The 19,136-nt window shown below is 38.5% G+C and overlaps 1 protein-coding gene across 3 annotated transcripts in view; it reads right to left on the bottom strand.

The window, feature by feature from the left end:
* ADCY1 (adenylate cyclase 1) overlaps positions 1–19,136 on the bottom strand; it is a 166,231-nt gene that overhangs the window by 44,667 nt on the left and 102,428 nt on the right. For all 3 annotated transcript variants that reach the window (XR_001876164.1, XM_017823085.1, XM_017823098.1), the window contains exons 6-7: positions 14,319–14,477; positions 12,754–12,895 (exon numbers count right to left, since the gene is read on the bottom strand). Coding sequence is in view for 2 of the 3 variants with exons in the window: in XM_017823085.1 (XP_017678574.1) it covers positions 12,754–12,895; positions 14,319–14,477 (301 nt within the window). In the remaining variant the exon portion in view is untranslated. The remainder of the gene's footprint in view (positions 1–12,753; positions 12,896–14,318; positions 14,478–19,136) is intronic.

Genomic DNA, 19,136 nt, shown 5'->3' with positions numbered 1-19,136 from the left:
GACACCAAGTAGATGGTTGTTAGACTTGAGTATGGCAGATATGATCAGCATTTGAGCTACCATTCCCAACAGCCAAAACATGCTTTTTGGAGAGATACTCTACTTACAAATTTTCCTAATGTAGTTATAATTCCTCTAGAAGTTCTCTATATTTTACTCAGTATCTCTATCAAAATTTTGATACAACAAATTTAGCAACTGTCTTGAAATTCCTTCCAGTTTTGCATTTTGTTTCTTTCTTTCTTTTTTTTTTTTTTAAGACAAGGGGATAATAGGGGATTAGACAGAAGTTTACAGGTGGACACTATCTTAAGAGGTCATTAGCTCTTTTTTTGCTCAAACTTTTCACTGTGGACATTGCATTAATTAGATCAACAACTTTGGTTTTAGGTTGCCACTAGATTGGCTTGGAAAGACGCTTTTAAATAAATTTAGAGAGCAACAAAAGCTGCCTGACAGCCTTCGTTATGGAAATGCCACAGTATAGATGGAAGAGTGGTAAAGAACAGGTAGAACATCTTCCTAGCAAAAGATTCAATGAGGCATGACTCTGAAAGGTGAGCACATGGGCATGACTATATCCTCCTACAAGGAGAATAATTTAGACTTTCCTCCATACAAACTTCTTATAATAGATGTGTTTTTGAGAACAACCTGCAACTTGAAAATTTGGAATGAATACAGTCTGACTAAGGCAGTGTGGCCCTGCCACCAACATGACTTTTCTTTAACCACATGTTTTCATTCAGTTTCCTGACTTTATCTTCAAATAAGTAGGTAGAAAATTTTTAGCTCTTACCATCAACCAGTCTCTTTCAGTTTATAAATCCTACTGGCAGATAATATATCTACAGCATACACCTTTTATATGTTGGAAATTCAGAAAAATTTTTCGAGCTCTTTTCGAGTTAAATGGAAATTTCAGCACAGGTCACTGGAAAAAATGGAGTAGTGTATCTACTTCTGAGCTCTCCAGTACAAGAAAAACAGTGACAAACTGGAGTGAGTTCAGCAAAGGTTCACCAAAACAAGTACAGTTCTCAAGCACATGAGAACCTGAGGGAATTCAGTTCATTTAGCTGGAAGAAGAGATGCAGGGATCTAATTGCCATCTTCAGCCACTTAAGTAGTAGCTGGAGAGAAGACAGAGCCAGACTCATCCCAAATATTACTCAGAAAAAAGGCAATTAATATAGGCTGTACCAAAGGAAATTCCTATTTGACACAAAGAACAGACTTTTAACTGTGAGGATTATCATGTGCTGGAGTAGGCTGCCTAGAGAGGTTGCCAAATCTCCAGCCTGGTAAACACTCAGAATTCACTCAAAAGTGGATTTAACTGCAAAGCTGGCCCTGCTTTGAGCAAGGAGGTTGACCACATGACCTCCAAAGGCCCCTTCCAAACTCAATTACTGTGCAATGCTATGAAAATTTGTGGAACACACACAGCTACTGTTCTTCATGGTTGGCCAAGAACATAACCACACAAAGGATATTGCATACACACAAACTGGGCACACTGGTACTTCTCAGTAGATCATGTATAATTTTATATATAGTTTTGATTAGTTGGTTGGGGGGAGGGTTTTTTTGTTTGTTTGTTCATTTGTTTGGGGTTTTTGGTTTTTTTTTTAATCTAGTGGTTGCAAGACATATAGATTTCTGCACTGGAACTGAGGATTTTCCATTCTACTATTATATATACACAGTATCAAAAAGACAAAGGAGTTCTCTCACTTTCATCTCACAAATCATGTCTCCTTTTTATTATTGCTTTTACAGCAGAACAACACTTTTGACATTGAACTACTCAGTGGAATATTTAAGTAATCTCACCCTCTGCTCTAAGTCTCTGATAAAGTCAAGAAATGCAGTATAACCTGTTAAAACAGACTTAAAAAAATCAAACAAAAACCCCAACCTCAGTGTCTTTTACTCTCCTTTTGTTCTGCTTTTGCTCCAGGCCAGCATTATAGGAAAGCTGGACTGCAGCATTCCCATTCTAGCTCATTCTGTCAATGCATTTTACTTTCACGCTTCTTTTTGACCCTCAGGATCATCTCTAATTCTGTTCACTGTTCATTTACTTCATAATTTTAGCAAAGGTTGGTTGTTTGCTGAAATACAGCTGGCAAATAAGGTGTGATTTTCTAATAGAGCACTGTGAAAGCATCCAGGCTATCTACAGCTCTGTGAATGTCTTTAGGTATGCAGAATACAAACAAGTGCGGACTAAAATCCTGGGAAAACACCCCAGTGTTTGAATGCCATGTAATATTCTGACAAATGTTTAACTGGTGCTCACCTGAGATTGTCAGAAATGTCAGCAGACTATTACTCCCCTAACTATATTCAACGACAGTGCTTAAAATGGCATGGGAAAGAAGATACTAATGACATTCAAAACACATTGACAGAAACCATAAATGAGATAGCACTGAGTCTGTATATGCTTTCTATCTTCAGGCAGGCATGACCATGCCTCTTAGTAGTAGTATTTGTTCCATTATTATCTTTGAGTCATTTTGTCCTGAGATAGGTAATTTTTTTCTTCTTTTCGTTTTGTTCTTCTTACAGTTAAAATCACTAGACATTTGTTTTTCCACCCTTTTCTACTGCCCTTATGATACATTTTGCTTATCACACCTCAGCTGCCCATCGGGAAAGTATACTAGGAATTTTTATCAGAAAATAATGCAACTTCTGTAAGATAAATTTTTAATATTCAGAATAGTGTGATCACTTTCTTGACATAGATGTAGAAAAAGTTTTTAGCAGCTGTAAAGACTAAAGCAATCTCTAGGAAACCAATAACAGGGAAAATCTTATACCAGTGCCCTATGTTCCTCCCTTCTCCAGATTCCACATTTACGTAGGAAGAAAAAGAGAGAAGAACGATGTTAGAACACATAACTAATTCTAATATCGCTGCCAACCCAAGCTGCAGGCTGTCACACTGATGATGATGCATTAGCAGCTTCACAGCAACTGCAGAAACAATCCTGAAGATGTAGAGCAACACACTCTGTAACACAAACATCCGTCTTCTCTCTGTTTGCTGGGCAGTAACACAAGCAATTTATTTCCAGTGTTTGGATTTGTGTATTTCAACACTTGTGCAATACAAAGTCTTAGGCACAGAACAACCTCTGTCCAGATAGAGCTTCCACTAAAAGGCCGTGTTTCTACCTGTTAAATCAGGTCTGCTAAGGTATATCTAGGGTGTTAAAACCTGATATGCTCAAGTTATGCATTCAGATCTCTAGTTAAATTCCTTGTTAGGAGCTGTCAGCCATCAAGAGCAAAGACAACTGCTGGATTCTCCAAGTCATGGCAGCAGTGGCAGCTGCAGGTAGTCATCAGTTTGAAAGGAGAAATCACCAGTGTGTGCCCAGATATGGATTCAGATGCCTAACTTGTGGCATTTCAAATTAGAACTTGATCAAACATATTTTTGCTTGCTATGTGCTTGTAGTGGGTTGGTTTATTGGATTTTTAGGCCTTCCTTAGCAATGGGGTCAGAAATCTAAGGAAGTATTCCATATGATCCCTTTCCGTAACACAATATATAAAAAGGCGCAGATAAGAGGCCTTCGTTCTCTTCTCTCTTCAGGTGGCTGAAGGTAACAGGTCTCTCTCACAGATGGTCTTGCTTGTATAGGCCAGGGCCTGCTGCTCAGACCTGCCGTTATCTCCGGACTCTCTGGGAAGCGTGGGGGAGTTGGCTGCTGCCTTGCACAGTTCTGCTGTCCTGCTCAGGGAAGTATTTAATTCATTTTTATATTTATTCACTAGCTCTCTATTAATGGGTATATTTAGGAGATATCTTTTTTAGGTTTCTTTTTATCCCTGTTTCCCCCTCCCTTTTCCCTTTTTCCCTCTCAGGAGCTCCCTATTGTGTTTAATATATTCAAATCGTATATAAAATTGTAAATACATGTAATATATATATCATAGAATCATAGAATCATAGAATCATAGAATCAGCTGGGTTGGAAGGGACCTCCAAGATCATCAAGTCCAACCCTTGATCCACTACCGCTGCGGTTACTAGACCATGGCACTACGTGCCACATCCAGTCTCTTTTTAAAAATCTCCAGGGGCGGAGAATCCACCACTTCCCTGGGCAGCCCATTCCAATGTCTGACCACCCTCTCTGTAAAGAAATTCTTTCTAATATCTAACCTAAACCTCCCCTGGCACAACTTGAGACCACGCCCTCTTGTCTTGCTGATAGTTGCCTGGGAAAAGAGACCAACCCCCACCTGGCTACAACCTCCTTTCAGGGAGTTGTAGAGAGTGATGAGGTCTCCCCTGAGACCTCCTCTTCTCCAGGCTGAACAGCCCCAGCTCCCTCAGCCTCTCCTCATAGGACTTGTGCTTGAGTCCCTTCACCAGCCTGTTGCCCTCCTCTGGACCTGCTCCAGCACCTCAATGTCCTTCCTGAACTGAGGGGCCCAGAACTGGACACAGTACTCCAGGTGTGGCCTCACCAGCGCTGAGTACAGGGGAAGAATCACTTCCTTGGACCTGCTGACCACGTTGTTCCTGATGCAGGCCAGGATGCCATTGGCCTTCTTGGCCACCTGAGCACACTGCTGGCTCATGTTCAGCTTCTTGTCAATCCAAATCCCAGGCCCCTCTCTGTCTGGCTGCTCTCCAGCCACTCTGTGCCCAGCCTGTAGTGCTGCATGCGGTTGTTGTGGTCAAAGTGCAGGACCCGGCACTTGGCCTTGTTGAACCTCATCCTGTTGGATGCCCAACTCTCCAACCTATCCAGGTCCCTCTGCAGAGCCCTCCTGCCTTCCAGCTGATCGACACTCCCTCCCAATTTAGTGTCATCTGAAAATTTGCTGATGATGGACTCAATCCCCTCATCTAAATCATCAATAAAGACATTAAACAGAACTGGGCCCAACACTGATTCCTGGGGGACACCACTAATGACCGGCCACCAACTGGATGCAGCACCGTTCACCACCACTCTCTGGGCCCGGCCCTCCAGCCAGTTCCTAACCCAGCACAGAGTACCCCTGTCCAAGCCATGGGCTGCCAGCTTTTTCAGGAGAATGCTGTGGGAGACAGTGTCAAAGGCTTTGCTGAAGTCCAGACAGACCACATCCACAGCCTTCCCCTCATTCGCCAGGCGGGTCACCTGATCATAAAAGGAGATCAGGTTGTTCAGACAGGACCTGCCCTTCCTAAACCCATGCTGGCTGGGTCTGATCCCTTGTCCATCCTGTAGATGCTGTGTGATTGCACTTAGGATGATCTGCTCCATAACCTTGCCAGGCACTGAGGTCAGGCTGATGGGCCTGTAGTTTCCCAGGTCCTCCTTCTGGCCCTTTTTGTGGATTGGCATGACATTTGCCAACTTCCAATCATCTGGGCCCTCCCCAGTGAGCCAGGACTGTTGGCAGATGATGGAGAGAGGCTTGGCGAGCTCTTCTGCCAGCTCCCTCATCACCCTTGGGTGGATCCCATCTGGTCCCATAGACTTGTGAGGATCCAAGCAGCTCAGTAGGTCACTATTTGATATAATCCCGTTTCGTTCAGACTTCTTTCAGTTTTTTTCTGTGGTTTGTTTTTTCCCTTGCTTGGGGAGAGTAGGAGGGGGAAGGAGACAGCCTGGACTTGGCGGAAGAGGCAGGCCAAACTGATACAGTGCTAGAAAAGTAGAGAGTTTCTGTGAGTAGCAGGAAAAGTTTTTACATGCTCTGCATTAACTATGAAGCTCTTTTCTTTTGTTACTACTTACAGCTTAAGAGTCAGAGCTCTAGCACTCCATAAAGGTTGGTAAGCATACAGTCCCTTAAGTAAAAATACCCTCAGAATTAATAAGTCCAGAAAGTTGACAACTTACAACAACTGTGAAAACTTTCTTGACAAAAAGTATATTTTTAGAAGGGTCAGATGCAAAAACGTCCTAGGGAACTGCTAGGCACATGGATGGATTTATTGGGTCACAGGTGCTCTGTGGAAAACACAAATTTTACATGATTGGAAAAAGAAGAGAATATCAGAACAGTGTAGTATGTTTCCACAGACCTAACCAGAGTGATTGAATCAAATTAACTTTGTAGAGAAGGAAATTTCCCACAAATATAGACAGAACTTAATTTTGAATGGAAATAATAAATTAAAAAAAATTAAGTGCAACAATTTTAGACATATCACTCAATTTACTTTTTGTCCTTCTGTAGCCTTCATTTTCTTTGGTTTTTGTTCACATGATGATGCCAAGATGACATCTCAGGACAGACAAAATCCAACAAATTTCTATCAAAACTCCTAGTAATACATGGATTATACACATCAAATTGTTTCACTTTTAAAAGTTTAGTTGAAGTATTATCAGGATACCACAGAAAGCATCCCAAGAGCAGTTCTACTTGTGAAACATGCTAGTTGCTAATAGCAATTCACCAATAAAGTCAAAAGTCAAGCACATGTAGTTACTATGTATTTCATCTGTACAGAGCAAAAAAGCCATCATGAATCTATGCTGTTTTCTCTGTGATATATTGCATAAGGTTCATTCCATGCTGGGGAAAAAAAAATGAAATCGGTCGCAGGAAAGACATAAGCAGACAAAATCTGTTGGCTAACGGTGGAAAAATATAGTCTAGTAATTTATTTTAACATAGAAAGCAGATAATCTGCTTCATGCAACAAAGCTGTGTTGATTAACAGTAGAGGAGGATGTTGTACTCCAAGACAAAAATACTGCCTTTTCAAGCAGAAGAGTGATGGAAAATTTGTTTGTTTTCCTGTTACTCTTGGTGATAGGACAGCAATGCAGGAAGTTTAAAATCACATCTGTTTATGCTAGATGAAGCAACAAAATATGAAAGTGATGTGACAGCTTTTGCCACTTTTCTTGTAGCTGTTGTCGAGCAAGTTAGAATGAATCTCAGGTTGCTGAATATGTGCCTATTTGATCCTGAGTTGAAGAAATTAAGTGATCAACCTTTTGAGCTGTTAAATCCATCTCCAGTTCACATTAATTATGCCATAGGTGTGTACTGTATATAATTGCTCTAGATATTTCTGACAGTTGTAAGATTTTTTTACATTTTAAAGAGCATTTTCCAAAGGATGCTTCTGAGCTGTTTTTGCTTAGTGAGAGCCTTCACACTTTCAACTGAGTTTTTCTGAAATTCCTAAGACTGACAATAGTGCTTTCCTCTTCCTCAACTATTGCTTTAACTTCTGTTTTCAAATAGACCACTGGTATTTTGGTTTGGCTATAATTATTTTTTGGATAAAAATAAAATTCTGTCTGTGTGGAATGTTTAGAGCATGATTCAACACAGTAAACCAGTCAGAACACAGAAAGCCATACCTATAACCAGTATCCACTTCCCTCTGGCTGGATAACTACATAAAGATTCAGAAAAAAACCTGGGATTCACCTGGATTTTCAGGATGGTCATAGTATTACTCAGAGACTTCAGATAAGAGAGCAGGGCTAGCCAAGCTACAGAAAGGATTTTCTGAGACTGCCTGGCATGGCTTTGTATGTACATGGTAAGGCAGGAAAGAGAAATGGCAGTCTTTTCAGAGAAACAGTTAGTTCCCAAAGGGCAAACAGATATGGTACTCACTTTAATGGACCTTTCATGACTGTCCATCATTGTATGTTATTTGAGTCATAGATGCAGATAGCCTGTAATTTACACTGCCACAAATAAAAGATAGCTAATATATTTGAAATCCTAGTTGGTGAATAACTCACTAGCACATTACTAGAAATTTTGCAGATGGTGATTAGCAACCTATGGGAAGATAATTATCTATTATATTTGAAGTATTCTGTAAAATCCAAGAGTCATTTAGAAATAAACAGTAATAATTTCTAAGTTGTATCTATAGTGTTTCCCAATTATTTTTGTAATTATTATGACCTCCTTTCCTGGACATAGCTCTACTGTTTCCTGATAATACATTATTTACCTTTGCCTTATCTCTGGATCTGGCAAAGTTACACAGTGAAGCAGGTTCCCTTAAGTTGGCAATGAGTAGCAATGATGGTAGGCCCACTTTTGTAAAGACAAAAACTAACATATTCCAGGAAGTCTTTCCCCTCACAAAAACTTGATCATTTCTGAACACCGCTTGGCTATCTGTAGAAATACCTTAGGAATTTTGCTCAATCAACTGTGCTGGGCTGTTTTCTCAGCTGGTGAAATAACGAGTCTTTTCAAAACCAGAGAGGTGTCACCACAGAGTGAATTGCTGCAACAAATGCAGTGAAGTAAGGCCAAGTAAAAAAACCACTCAGAAATCACTGAGGTTGTGCCAAAACCTTGGAGGTGTTATACTGCAGGAGAATCACACTTGCTAGAGCAACTACAGAAATAAAGCAGTCTAGCTAAGCCCACTACCGCTGCTGTGCTTCTGGGAGTCAGCTATGCCAGTAGGAAAACTGAGGTAAAGATACTTTGATGTCAGTGCTGACAATGAAAGAACAAAGAACTATGATGAAAATCAGATAAACTCTATTAAAAAATTAAATTAAATTAAATTTTATGCAAACAGTTTGAAAGTCATAACAGGATTAGTCTGATAGGTTAACAAGGAATCATTCATAGAAAAAGTTATTTAACTGGGTCTAAGCAGAGTTATAAAGTTCATGTAAGGGGCTCTGAGGTCAAAAGAACTGGCCTACAGTTTTTTTTCTTGAAATGAAATCCATGTACAGGAATATATACAATACTTCACAAAGCTACGACATTTTGAAACTAAGAGAATGTCTACGTGTCTAAAGCATAGAGTACGAATCTTGAAAATATTTAATATATTAAAATTAGATCTGTTTTTCTAACTGTATCAGACCTGTTTTAAAAGTCCAAGACATTCATGTATGTGGTTAGACTTGTGTCTACTTACATTAATCAAAATTCTCAAATTTTCTCTCAGTGCAGTATTTTGGTCACATCATTGTAAGTATTAACATCAATATAAATATCATGAAGACATAATTAAACTTTACATAAAAGAAATGTGATGGCATTTTAAGAACTAGTAACTTTATAAGGGAATTATAACATGTATTTTATTTAAAAATCATGATTACATAAATTTTTAACTATGATGATCAGAAAAAGTTTCATTTAATTAAAGAAATTCTGTATGCCTTTGGAAATCAGAATAATTATTTAGTGTGTTTAGAAGCTGAGTGTTTTCCAGTCAAATATGCATGAGTATTACTTAATAATAATAATAAAACATAGAATAGTTTGGGTTGGAAGGGACCTTAAAGATCATCTAGTTCCAAGCCCCCTGCTATGGCCAAGGACACCTCTCACCAGGTTGCTCAGAGCACCATCCAGTCTGGCCTTGAACACTCCCAGGGTTGGGGTATCCATGACTTCTCTGGGCAACCTTGTTGGGTGCCTCACCACCCTCACAGTAAAGATTTATTTCTAACATCTAACCTAAGCCAACTCTCTTTCAGTTTGAAGTCATTCTCCATTGTCCTATCATTACAGTTCCTGACGAAGAGTCCCTCTCCAGCCTCACTGTAGGCCTCTTTCAGATATTGGAAGGCTGCTATGAGGTCTCCACACAACCTCCTCTTCTCCAGGCTGAACATCCCTGTCCTTCCTTCTCAGCCTGTCTTCATAGGAGAGGTGCTCTAGTCCCCTTACTAACTTTATGGTCTCCTCTGGACTTGTTCCAAGAGTTTCATGTCCTTTTTATGTTGAGCACACCACAACTGTGAGCTGTACTCCAGGTGGGGTCTCATGAGAGCAGACTAGAGGGAGAGAATCACCTCCCTTGACCTTCTGATGCAGTCCAGGATTCTATTGGCTTTCTGGGCTACAAGCACATACTGCTGGCTCATGCTGAGTTTTTCATCAACCATCGCTCCCAAGTTCTTCTCCACAGGGCTATTCTCAATCACTTCTACATCCAATCTGTAGGTGTGTCTAGGATTGCCCCAACCCAGCTGTTGCTGGCTTTGTTGAACTTCATGAGGTTTGCATTGGCCCACCTCTCAAGCCTATCAAGGTCTCTGTGGATGGCATTCCTTCACTTCAGCATGTTGATCACACCACAGAGCTTGGTATCATCAGGGAACTTGTTGAGAGTGCACTCGATATCACTGTCCATGTTGCCGACAAAGATCTTGAACAGTACTGGCCCCACCATCGATCCCTGAGGGACACCACTTGTCACTGGTCTCCATGTGGACAATGAGCTGTTGACTGCATAGACTAAGAGATAATAACAGACTAGTATATTCTCTACCAAAGTAAAAACTGTAACAAACCAAAAAGAAATGTATTCCTTCAGTGGCAACAGCAGCATTCTCACATCAGATCAGATCACAAAATCGTGGTTGTTAGCTGATTCAATAATAGATTTAAAAATGAGAATACTTTATAATGTGTTCAGATTTAGCCTGTAACTTGTACATGAATGAGTCATTTCATATTTTTATTCTCATTCTTGGCTATGGTGATAGTGATAAAAGATTTTTCTGTCAGATCAAATATGGAAGAATGTAGGATATGTGTTTTCTAATTAAATAAATAACTTTTTTTTTTTAAACTAGAGTGGGCTTATTTTTGTTTCAAATTCAACATATTCTTGGTCATCTGTTGCTCATAACATTGATTTTCATTCCTCTTGGCATCATACCTGCCAAAGTCAGTTCATATTAGTGTCAGAGATGATGTATAAGGAAGAAAAAAATGTGTCTGCATTTAAGCTACTGAGGCTCAGGAGGAAGGAATACAATATTAAATCAGAAGATACCTGAATTCATTTAGAGAAATCCCATCTTGTCCCTACTACTTGGCTAGCCTTCTGTTTCTATGTCTCTGAAGAGTTAATGAATGAATCAGGGTAGGAGGGAACAGCACGTGTTTATTTAGAAGGCAAATATGCCATTATGTAGCTCGTGATCCAGCAACCACTATGTGAGTATACAAAGACTGAGGATGGTTGTGATGGACTGTGACAAACAGCACAGTGACATGCTGATTGATCTGCAAGCCCAGTGGAGAAGTCAGTCAATATCAGAAAAATTCATGAAGTGTTTCTTTCTGCCAGTTTGGCTGATATGCCATTGATGCATGCTGGAGAGCTAATGTCATTAGCCAAGCTGTACAGCAGCATCTGCCACTTCCACAGACTCATCAGTGACACCCATGGGTAAGATGGCATTTGTTTTATGTAGTTGATGACAAACCAATCAGTGGTTTCTCAGCAATCATCAGTAGTTTCTCAGGAATCTTGCAAAGACAAAGAAATGTGTTCTCACACAGCAGTACACTCTCATTCTTGCACATTAAACATGCATTGACCTGGTTTACTTTCAGATGTGATTGTCAAGCTTCCATTCCTCAATCACTGATTTATGCAGCAGAGTTCACACAATGCAGTTTCTATATGTAATAGTTATAATCTCCTTTTCTCTCTGCTTGTCTGTGTGCACCAACCTATAGAACAATTTCCTGAAATTCAGCTATTTATTTGCTCAATATGAAATGAAACCTGATACATAATAACATAGGAAATGAAACTATACATAATGCTGTAGGAGTGAAAACAGCAGAAAACCAAGACGAAAAAAATCTAGCAGCGATAAGCAACACGCCTACCTTAATTAAACTCCTACAATTAATCCTTGCATTTTCTTCCTTAATAGAATTGATTAATTTAGGAACTAATCCTGATTTCAAGAAACCCACCAGAGAAAACTCTGACTGCCAAAACAGAATCTAGTCCACTGTTTTTCCACCTGTTTTTTCATAGTATCTAAACCTGAATTTAATCACATATACTAGAAGAACAAAATGTGAGATTGCATGATTTTCACAGCAGATAAGAAAACTACATCTCTCTAATAACAAGATGCTTTAGAGGAAGTCCATAAAAATCAATCTCGCAGCAGTCTTTCCAGGATGAAACAACAGGAGTTTTCAGTCTCAGATTCTAATTCCCCTGGGGATTGAACTCCCAACATTTCCATAAAAACTCACAGACTCATCAAGTTAAGACCAAAAACCTGATTTCCATAAAAATTCACAGTCATCAAGTTAAGAACGAAAACCTAATTGCAGGTATGAAATTCAAGATGACCTCTTTGTCCACGGTTACATTAATCTCAGTCACTTGTCAGCTAAAACTTGCAAGCATGTAGCTTTGACAGCTTAAAAATCTGATATAAAGACATCACTTAAAAACCTGACCAATACTTTCAGAATTGGATATTATAATTTTCCCCCTAAAGGTCAAATCCCTGAATTAAACTTATTTGAACAGAATCTCACAAGATAAAGGTGCAAAAATCTGCATCCGAAATTCTCTAGCTGAGATAAAGGGCAATAAAGTTTTTCTTGGCCTGTTAAATGTGTTATGGCAGATAACTTTCAAGGTAAGTCTCATTTGATGTGGAAAAGGTTGAACAAATAGAATGCGTTTAAATGACAATTATGGACTTTCAAGACTTCTACTGAGGTCACAAAACATTCTTCAGTAGATCAAAAGGCTCCGTTCAGTAACTGGTTGAGGAGGAAAGGTGTGACTATAGATGCACCTGCTGGAAAACCACTATCACCACCTCATCACATGCTGAGAGTCAAGATACTACCATTGCACTGCTGTGCCTTCAGGAGTGTTTGAAGAGCTTTTAGAAATAAGAAATACCAGTATTGCCTCTGCTTTCACAATAGAACAGAACAGTTGTTAAATTACAAAAATGGATCACAGAACAAGCTAGAATTTGTGAAGCTTACCTTCCTACGATGAGATGGCACAATAAAATATGTTTCAATATTATGCTTCTTCAAGAAACTATTCCTTTCATGACCATATCCTGGTTCTACCTCATAGTCCCCATTTAGGCACTCTAAGGTGGTCTTTGTAATGTGAACTTTCCTGGAGAGAAAAATCAGACGTTGTTTAAAGTAAAGATACAACATGAGTAAGTTGCTAGTGAAATATGTTCCTGTGCAGAACTTCATAAAGAGGTCAAGTTACATGCGAAACCACATTTGATGTAAAAAAAAAAAGTTTTGTCTTTTCAGCCAAATAGAACATAGAAAAATTTCTATTACATGTATTTTCTAAACTCGGGCAAACTGAACAGAAAGATAACTATTGACTGTCCAAACATTTGCAGATTTTCTGATTTGTAGAAAGTCTGCACGTCATCTTCTATATTGTGTGGTTTTCTTAAGTATTTACCTCACTAGCTGCTTGGAAAAACATCCTGCTGTTTCAAACTTGTGAATTAGCACTCCAAATTTCTCTTGTGTATAAAGGAGAAACTTCTTTTTCCATTTCACTTTACATCTCTGACTTGTATCATTTACTCACTCTGTTTTGTAGGTGGCTTTCTAATTCACTTTGTTTTGGCAACACAGCCATCTTTGACACTATTTGTGAGTTTTCTTATCCTGAAAAAGTCTTCCCATTTTCTCCCAAAAGACTCCTTACATTTGAAATGTCTTCAGAGAAGATATCCAGAAAGATTTTACTGCTTTCCTCTAATGAATATGTGTTCAGATTTTTTTCACTGGAAAATCTTACAGTAACAAACATGTAAAATACACTGCCAAAATTATCTAAATCAGATATATGCAACAAACAGATATTCACTCATTGTTCACAAAAATCAAGAGGTTCCATTGTCCTCCTGTTCAGCAAACCATGATCTTGTAAAAATGCAACAGAGAATGGTAGGTCCCAGTCCAAATGTGAGCTACACACCAAGACCACCCATGCATCTTTGTGAAGGTGCACTGTGTGCATTTAAATTGTGTTCAAGGCTGTACAAGTACTTAAAATTCCAGGACATGCCCCATGGGTTGGCTGCAAGTTTACATGTTACTGTATCATTTACAAACACATCCTTAATATTTGAGTTTTCTTTTTTATAGCACTAGTGTTGGAAATCTTGCCATGTAAAAGGAGTAAGGCACCTCCCTGGCCCCCTACAAGTGCAGAGGTGCAAGGGTAAAAATTTCCTGGAATAGCTACAGGGTTTTACTTTTGTAATAGGAAATGATGCAAGTTTAGCATTCCTACATTCTGTTGCATCTTTCCTACTCTTTATATTTGGCAGCTTCTAATAAGAATTTTGCTTGGAAATGTTTTGCTTCTAAGCTAACCTATTACTTACATAAATATCAAGATTGTTTGGAGACTTCCACAGGATAAATCACATAATACATTGATTGCTCTTGCCAAACACAATCCTTATCAATAACAATTACATGCAAATGCCACAAAGCAGGAAATAAATTCTTCACCCATACAGGTTTCTATTTCTTTTTCTATGGTTCTTTTTCGGACTTACCCAGGCAGTCCTCCAGCTTCCATTACATTAGCTAAAGTCACATCATTTGACCAGACATCATATTGCCATTTTCGGAGACCCAGGACCCCACAAAGTACCCTGCCTGTATGCAATCCAACTCTCATGTTGAGATCAACCTCTGTGGCTTCTGCAACAGATCTGGAATGGAGAGCATCAGAATATTAAAGTTTAGACAATTATACTTCTCTTGATTTTCTTTTTCTCTCCTTCTCCCAAAGGTAGCATATATATGTATATAAATGACTGAAAAGACAGGATCTTTTAAAACCACAAATGGTATGTTCAGGTACTGAACTCTTCCTTCACTAGTTTCAAAGCCATAGTTGTAATTCCAACAAAATAACTTTTTTATATTTTAATATATTCTTATATTTTAATTACTGTTGAACCAAAATCTCAGTATTTCTAAATTTCTTGATCGTCTCTGTAAGAAAAGAGGTATGAAGAGAAGATAGCTAAGAAGGCCAATGTATAAGCAATTCTTGCCAATCTACTATGTTCTATGTGGTTCAATTACCCAGTTATGGGAGTACAGGAGAAAGAAAATGGTGAAAGCAGTAAATCAGTGCAAGAACAGCAGATGAAGAGTGATTATAAACACTAACATCTTTCCAAAGCTCCTGCAAAAGTGGCAAAGAAAGCACTTGTAACTATGGTCTTGTACCTGTAAATTAAATCTAACGTTCAGAGATTTTCCTTGTCTAGCTGGAAAAGGAGGAATAAATCAACAAAGTCATTATTAAAAGCATTTTTATTTTTTGTTGCCACAATAAGAAAGCATTCTTCATTTCCATAAATGATTGGCATGCTATAACTTGCATCCTGGATGGACTTGTGAACACTGAAAAGGTACCTTGAGGATAATAGTCTTATACATTACACGTGGAGATAACACTGTAAATAGATCTTTTCAGCTCTTTCTGTTACAAAAACACCTAGCATTCCACAGTTCAGTTGTAGTCCAAAAAGAGATAATATCAGTGAATAAAGGAAACTGTCTAATCAGTATCAGACTTGATTTTCAGTAGGATTTCTTAATTTGAATTTTCCAATGCATTTAATAGAAGACCTTAAACTGAGACTCTACCTATAATTTTCCGTTGATGTTCATTGACCAATTTTTTTTTAAGTATCATCCACCTATGCTGGATTTGGCAAAGATGTCTTTAGAAAGACTTTTCAACTATTTTATGAGTTGTACTTATTTAAATACAATTAACAGAAAGGTCATCATATGTCAAGACGTGGGATGTGCAGCACAAGATACCTGGCCTCAATTTAAATAGGAAAGTGCTGCATCTATGAAGTGCTGAAGTATATACCATGTCAGCCATCACTAATGTGAGTAACACGGAGATCTCTTGTCCCCATAGGAGACATAACACATTTTTCAGTCATATTTTATGCAACAGCCCAGAAAGGCTTATGCACAGCTTTCTGAAAGATTAAATTTTTCCTTGTCCTACTTCTACTAACTGCAGGCCAGCTTTCCTTTATTCAATATCTGTTCCCAGTCAAGCCTCAAATATGACTCCAAGGAGTCTTAAAAGGATTCTAGTGTTACAGGGCTTTGTTGTGCACACTGTTTGACACAGCATCGAGGAAATGAATGTACCCCTTGACCTTTGTATCTTCACCCGTGCGTGTGTATTGTGTCATTAACAGATTGATCTTGCACCAAGACCATACCCTGCAAGCCAAAGCCCTTCAGGACTACACCTTGCTTGTCTGTTCTCCTGCATAACTAAGTACCTATGTATTTATCTTAATTAATGAACCTGCAAGTGTGTGAATTTCTCTGTTCACAAATGAGCAGGGTTTTTTTTGTTGGTTCCCCCCATTTCTCCCCCATTTAAAAAAGTATATGAAACCTTAGACTAAACATAAGCAGAAAGATAGTGAAATTCAGGCACTGATAAAAGTCCACTCCAGACTTTTAACATTGCTTTGTCCCAGCTGGCTTGACTGAGTGGGGGAAATTTAATCTGCTTTTAGAAATTTGAATAGAGTAACAAAAAGTACATGACAAGAAATTAGAAGAGAAATACAACATAGCTGACCATATTCCTTGTTAAATAAGCTGAACTGTGTAATGCATCCATGAACCATAAAGCAGAATCTGAAAACACTTCATGTTTTGAACAAAAGATTTCCCAAAGTAGTCACTTAGTAAAAAATCTAAATTGAGAATGTATTTCTACATCTTCCCCAGAAGCTACAATGTGTTTCAGGGATGCTTTCACCATTATCGAATTTGAGTAGGAAAAAAGCTCATGAACATTACATTTTTTGAATTTATCTTGAAGACCTGTGTGACTTTTATGCAGATAAATTTCCATGAATATACCTCACTGAACTATCAAAAATGAGGAATATTATGTAATATATAAAGAATAGATTTCACATATAAATTCAGAGCAGTACCATGATCATATTCCCAAACAACACCAACATTTCTGAAATAAAATCACAAAAATGTCCAATGAAGCATTTTAAATTATAAATACATTTCTGAAAAAATACCAGCACTTCACAAACAAGCCATGAATAGGAAAAAGAAGTTTCTCAAGTAAATTATTCATTATGACTTATTTTCTCATAGATTCATAGACAATATACTCAGAAGTTTTCCAAATGTTAACACAAAAGCAGGCCCAGAAAAAAATGGAAATCAAAAAACTGTTTCTTTTTAAACCAGATGTGTGCAGAGTCTATGTGAGTGACTAATAAGATAACCATCTACCCTGACAGTTCAAGTATCCTACAAAGCCTTTAAATTTTAGTTCTCTCCTTAGCTACAAATATTTCATGTGCTGCTACAAGCCATCAAAGTAATTTAAATCATCTGCAGAACAGCTCCAGACCTATGCTCCTGAGTATTTGAAGGGGGAGAAAATAAGCCCTGCATCCCATTTATTATAATTATTTAGGGCTTTTCTTTAGGACTAAAAATATCTGCATAGGAATAGATGTTCCTGTTTTAAGGCATAGATATGATTTTTGTTCAATTACATACACTTTCACGGAGTGTTGCTCAGCTGCAGCATGGCAGCAGAGCACTAGGGCAGAGAGTCTGGGCTGTGAAGGGCTGCTAGAGATGCAAGCTGACTAAGCTTTCACCACCGGTAGACAGCTTCCTGCATTGCTAGAAAGGCAGCTGCTGGTTCTCCCAGAACTCAAGGTCAATTTATTCCTGCCAGTTCAAAATTTTCCAGGTCTGGGACCTCTGGAGGACATGGGGAAAAGCTTCAATGGTGTTGACATCAGGAAAGTTAATGTTTCTGTCTCCTTCCTCCAAAATATCACCCAGGAAAACTTGATATTTCCATTCAAATTCCTCAAGCTGGCTACTGTAGTTCCTCTCCCTTCCCCAGTGCCCTTGGTCATCTGATGACCAAGCCCATAAGAAGAAGACAATTCGAGCATCAGCTTCTCTAATGACCACTGCAACCAATCAGCAACACAATGTGCAGGTGCGAAATAAGCCCAACTTCCATATGTGAGGTCTTACATGACAACTGGTGGAGTCATTCATATTAGGTGGAGTCATCTGTATGGGATAAAATCATGTATATGACACAGAGAAAAGCTGATAAACTCCGCTGGGAGTTCTCAAGAAGCAAGGGTTCACAGACACTTTCTTTCAGACCTCTTCAAAGGCCACATGCAGCAGGAATATTCAATCAGAAGGCAGATGAGACTTAGTCTAAAGGAATACTCCCTCTTCTCTCCACTGTAATACATGTAGGTTAAACTAAAGCAGTCAGTAGCAGCTGCTGTGTTCTACAGATATGCTCCTATCATGCCATGCAAGTGCTACTGTACACATAGCCAGCGATGCAGCTAGAGGTGCAACCTAGTAAGACATCAAGGGAAGAAGTAGCATGAAAAGAAATTGTCACATTCCTACGTGACAATAGGAATGATTACTGAATATCATTAAAGTTTTGAGAAGTTCATGAATATTAACCCCAGTATTTTGACCCAGTCCAAAATCTAGTATATATATCTTGTTCACCCAGATTCTCTCCTTATTTCCAACTGGAAACATTACAGATCAGTTTTTTTCCTGTGGTGTTACTGAATGCATTTGAATTACTCCCTCATTTCATCATGTTTCATCTCCTAAGAGGAATTTCTGCACTGAACTGAAGAATTGTTTAATATAATTTATATTCATTGATTAAGTGCTCTGTAAGGAAAGATAAACTATTATTAAGAATGTGCAAATCTGTCCCCATAACACTAGCTTAAACAAAAATTCTAGATGGTTTTTGGAGGAGAGAGAGAGAGAAGAGCTTGATTAGGTGGGCAAAGCAATTAGCTATCAAATATATCTATTCAGAAGGTAAAACACGGTAGCACATAAGACTGGAACCTTCAAATGTGGTAGTCAATTTAAATAAGGTGAAGAGAGTGCTTGGCCTAACACACTGTCCATAGCCAAGTTTAGGACAACATCTGCCATGTTAGACCAATACCTGACATATTAGAGGCTCTAATGTATATGTTACTGACAAAAACCTGACAGTTGAAACTCATATAGTGAAAGCAACATTGGTGGTATGAAACATGTAACTCTGCTTACTGCCTTGGTGGTTTAAGTGACTCTAAAATGGAAAAAACATCTGGCCTGTACTGAGGCACTGACACAATGGGCAGAAGAAATTCTTTTGGAATTGAAAGAGAAGGTAGTACTATCTGTTTTATTGGGTTTTTAAGAAAAAAGAAGGTCATCCCATAATGATTCTAGTCTGACCTTAACTGTGCCCTTGAAAAAAACACTTTGAAGATGGC

Source organism: Lepidothrix coronata, unplaced genomic scaffold (genome assembly GCF_001604755.1).
Source record: "Lepidothrix coronata isolate B3197 unplaced genomic scaffold, Lepidothrix_coronata-1.0 Scaffold3, whole genome shotgun sequence".
Lineage (NCBI taxonomy): Eukaryota > Metazoa > Chordata > Aves > Passeriformes > Pipridae > Lepidothrix > Lepidothrix coronata.
Note: the sequence above shows the minus strand (reverse complement) of the source record. Positions and strands in the feature narration are given on the sequence as shown.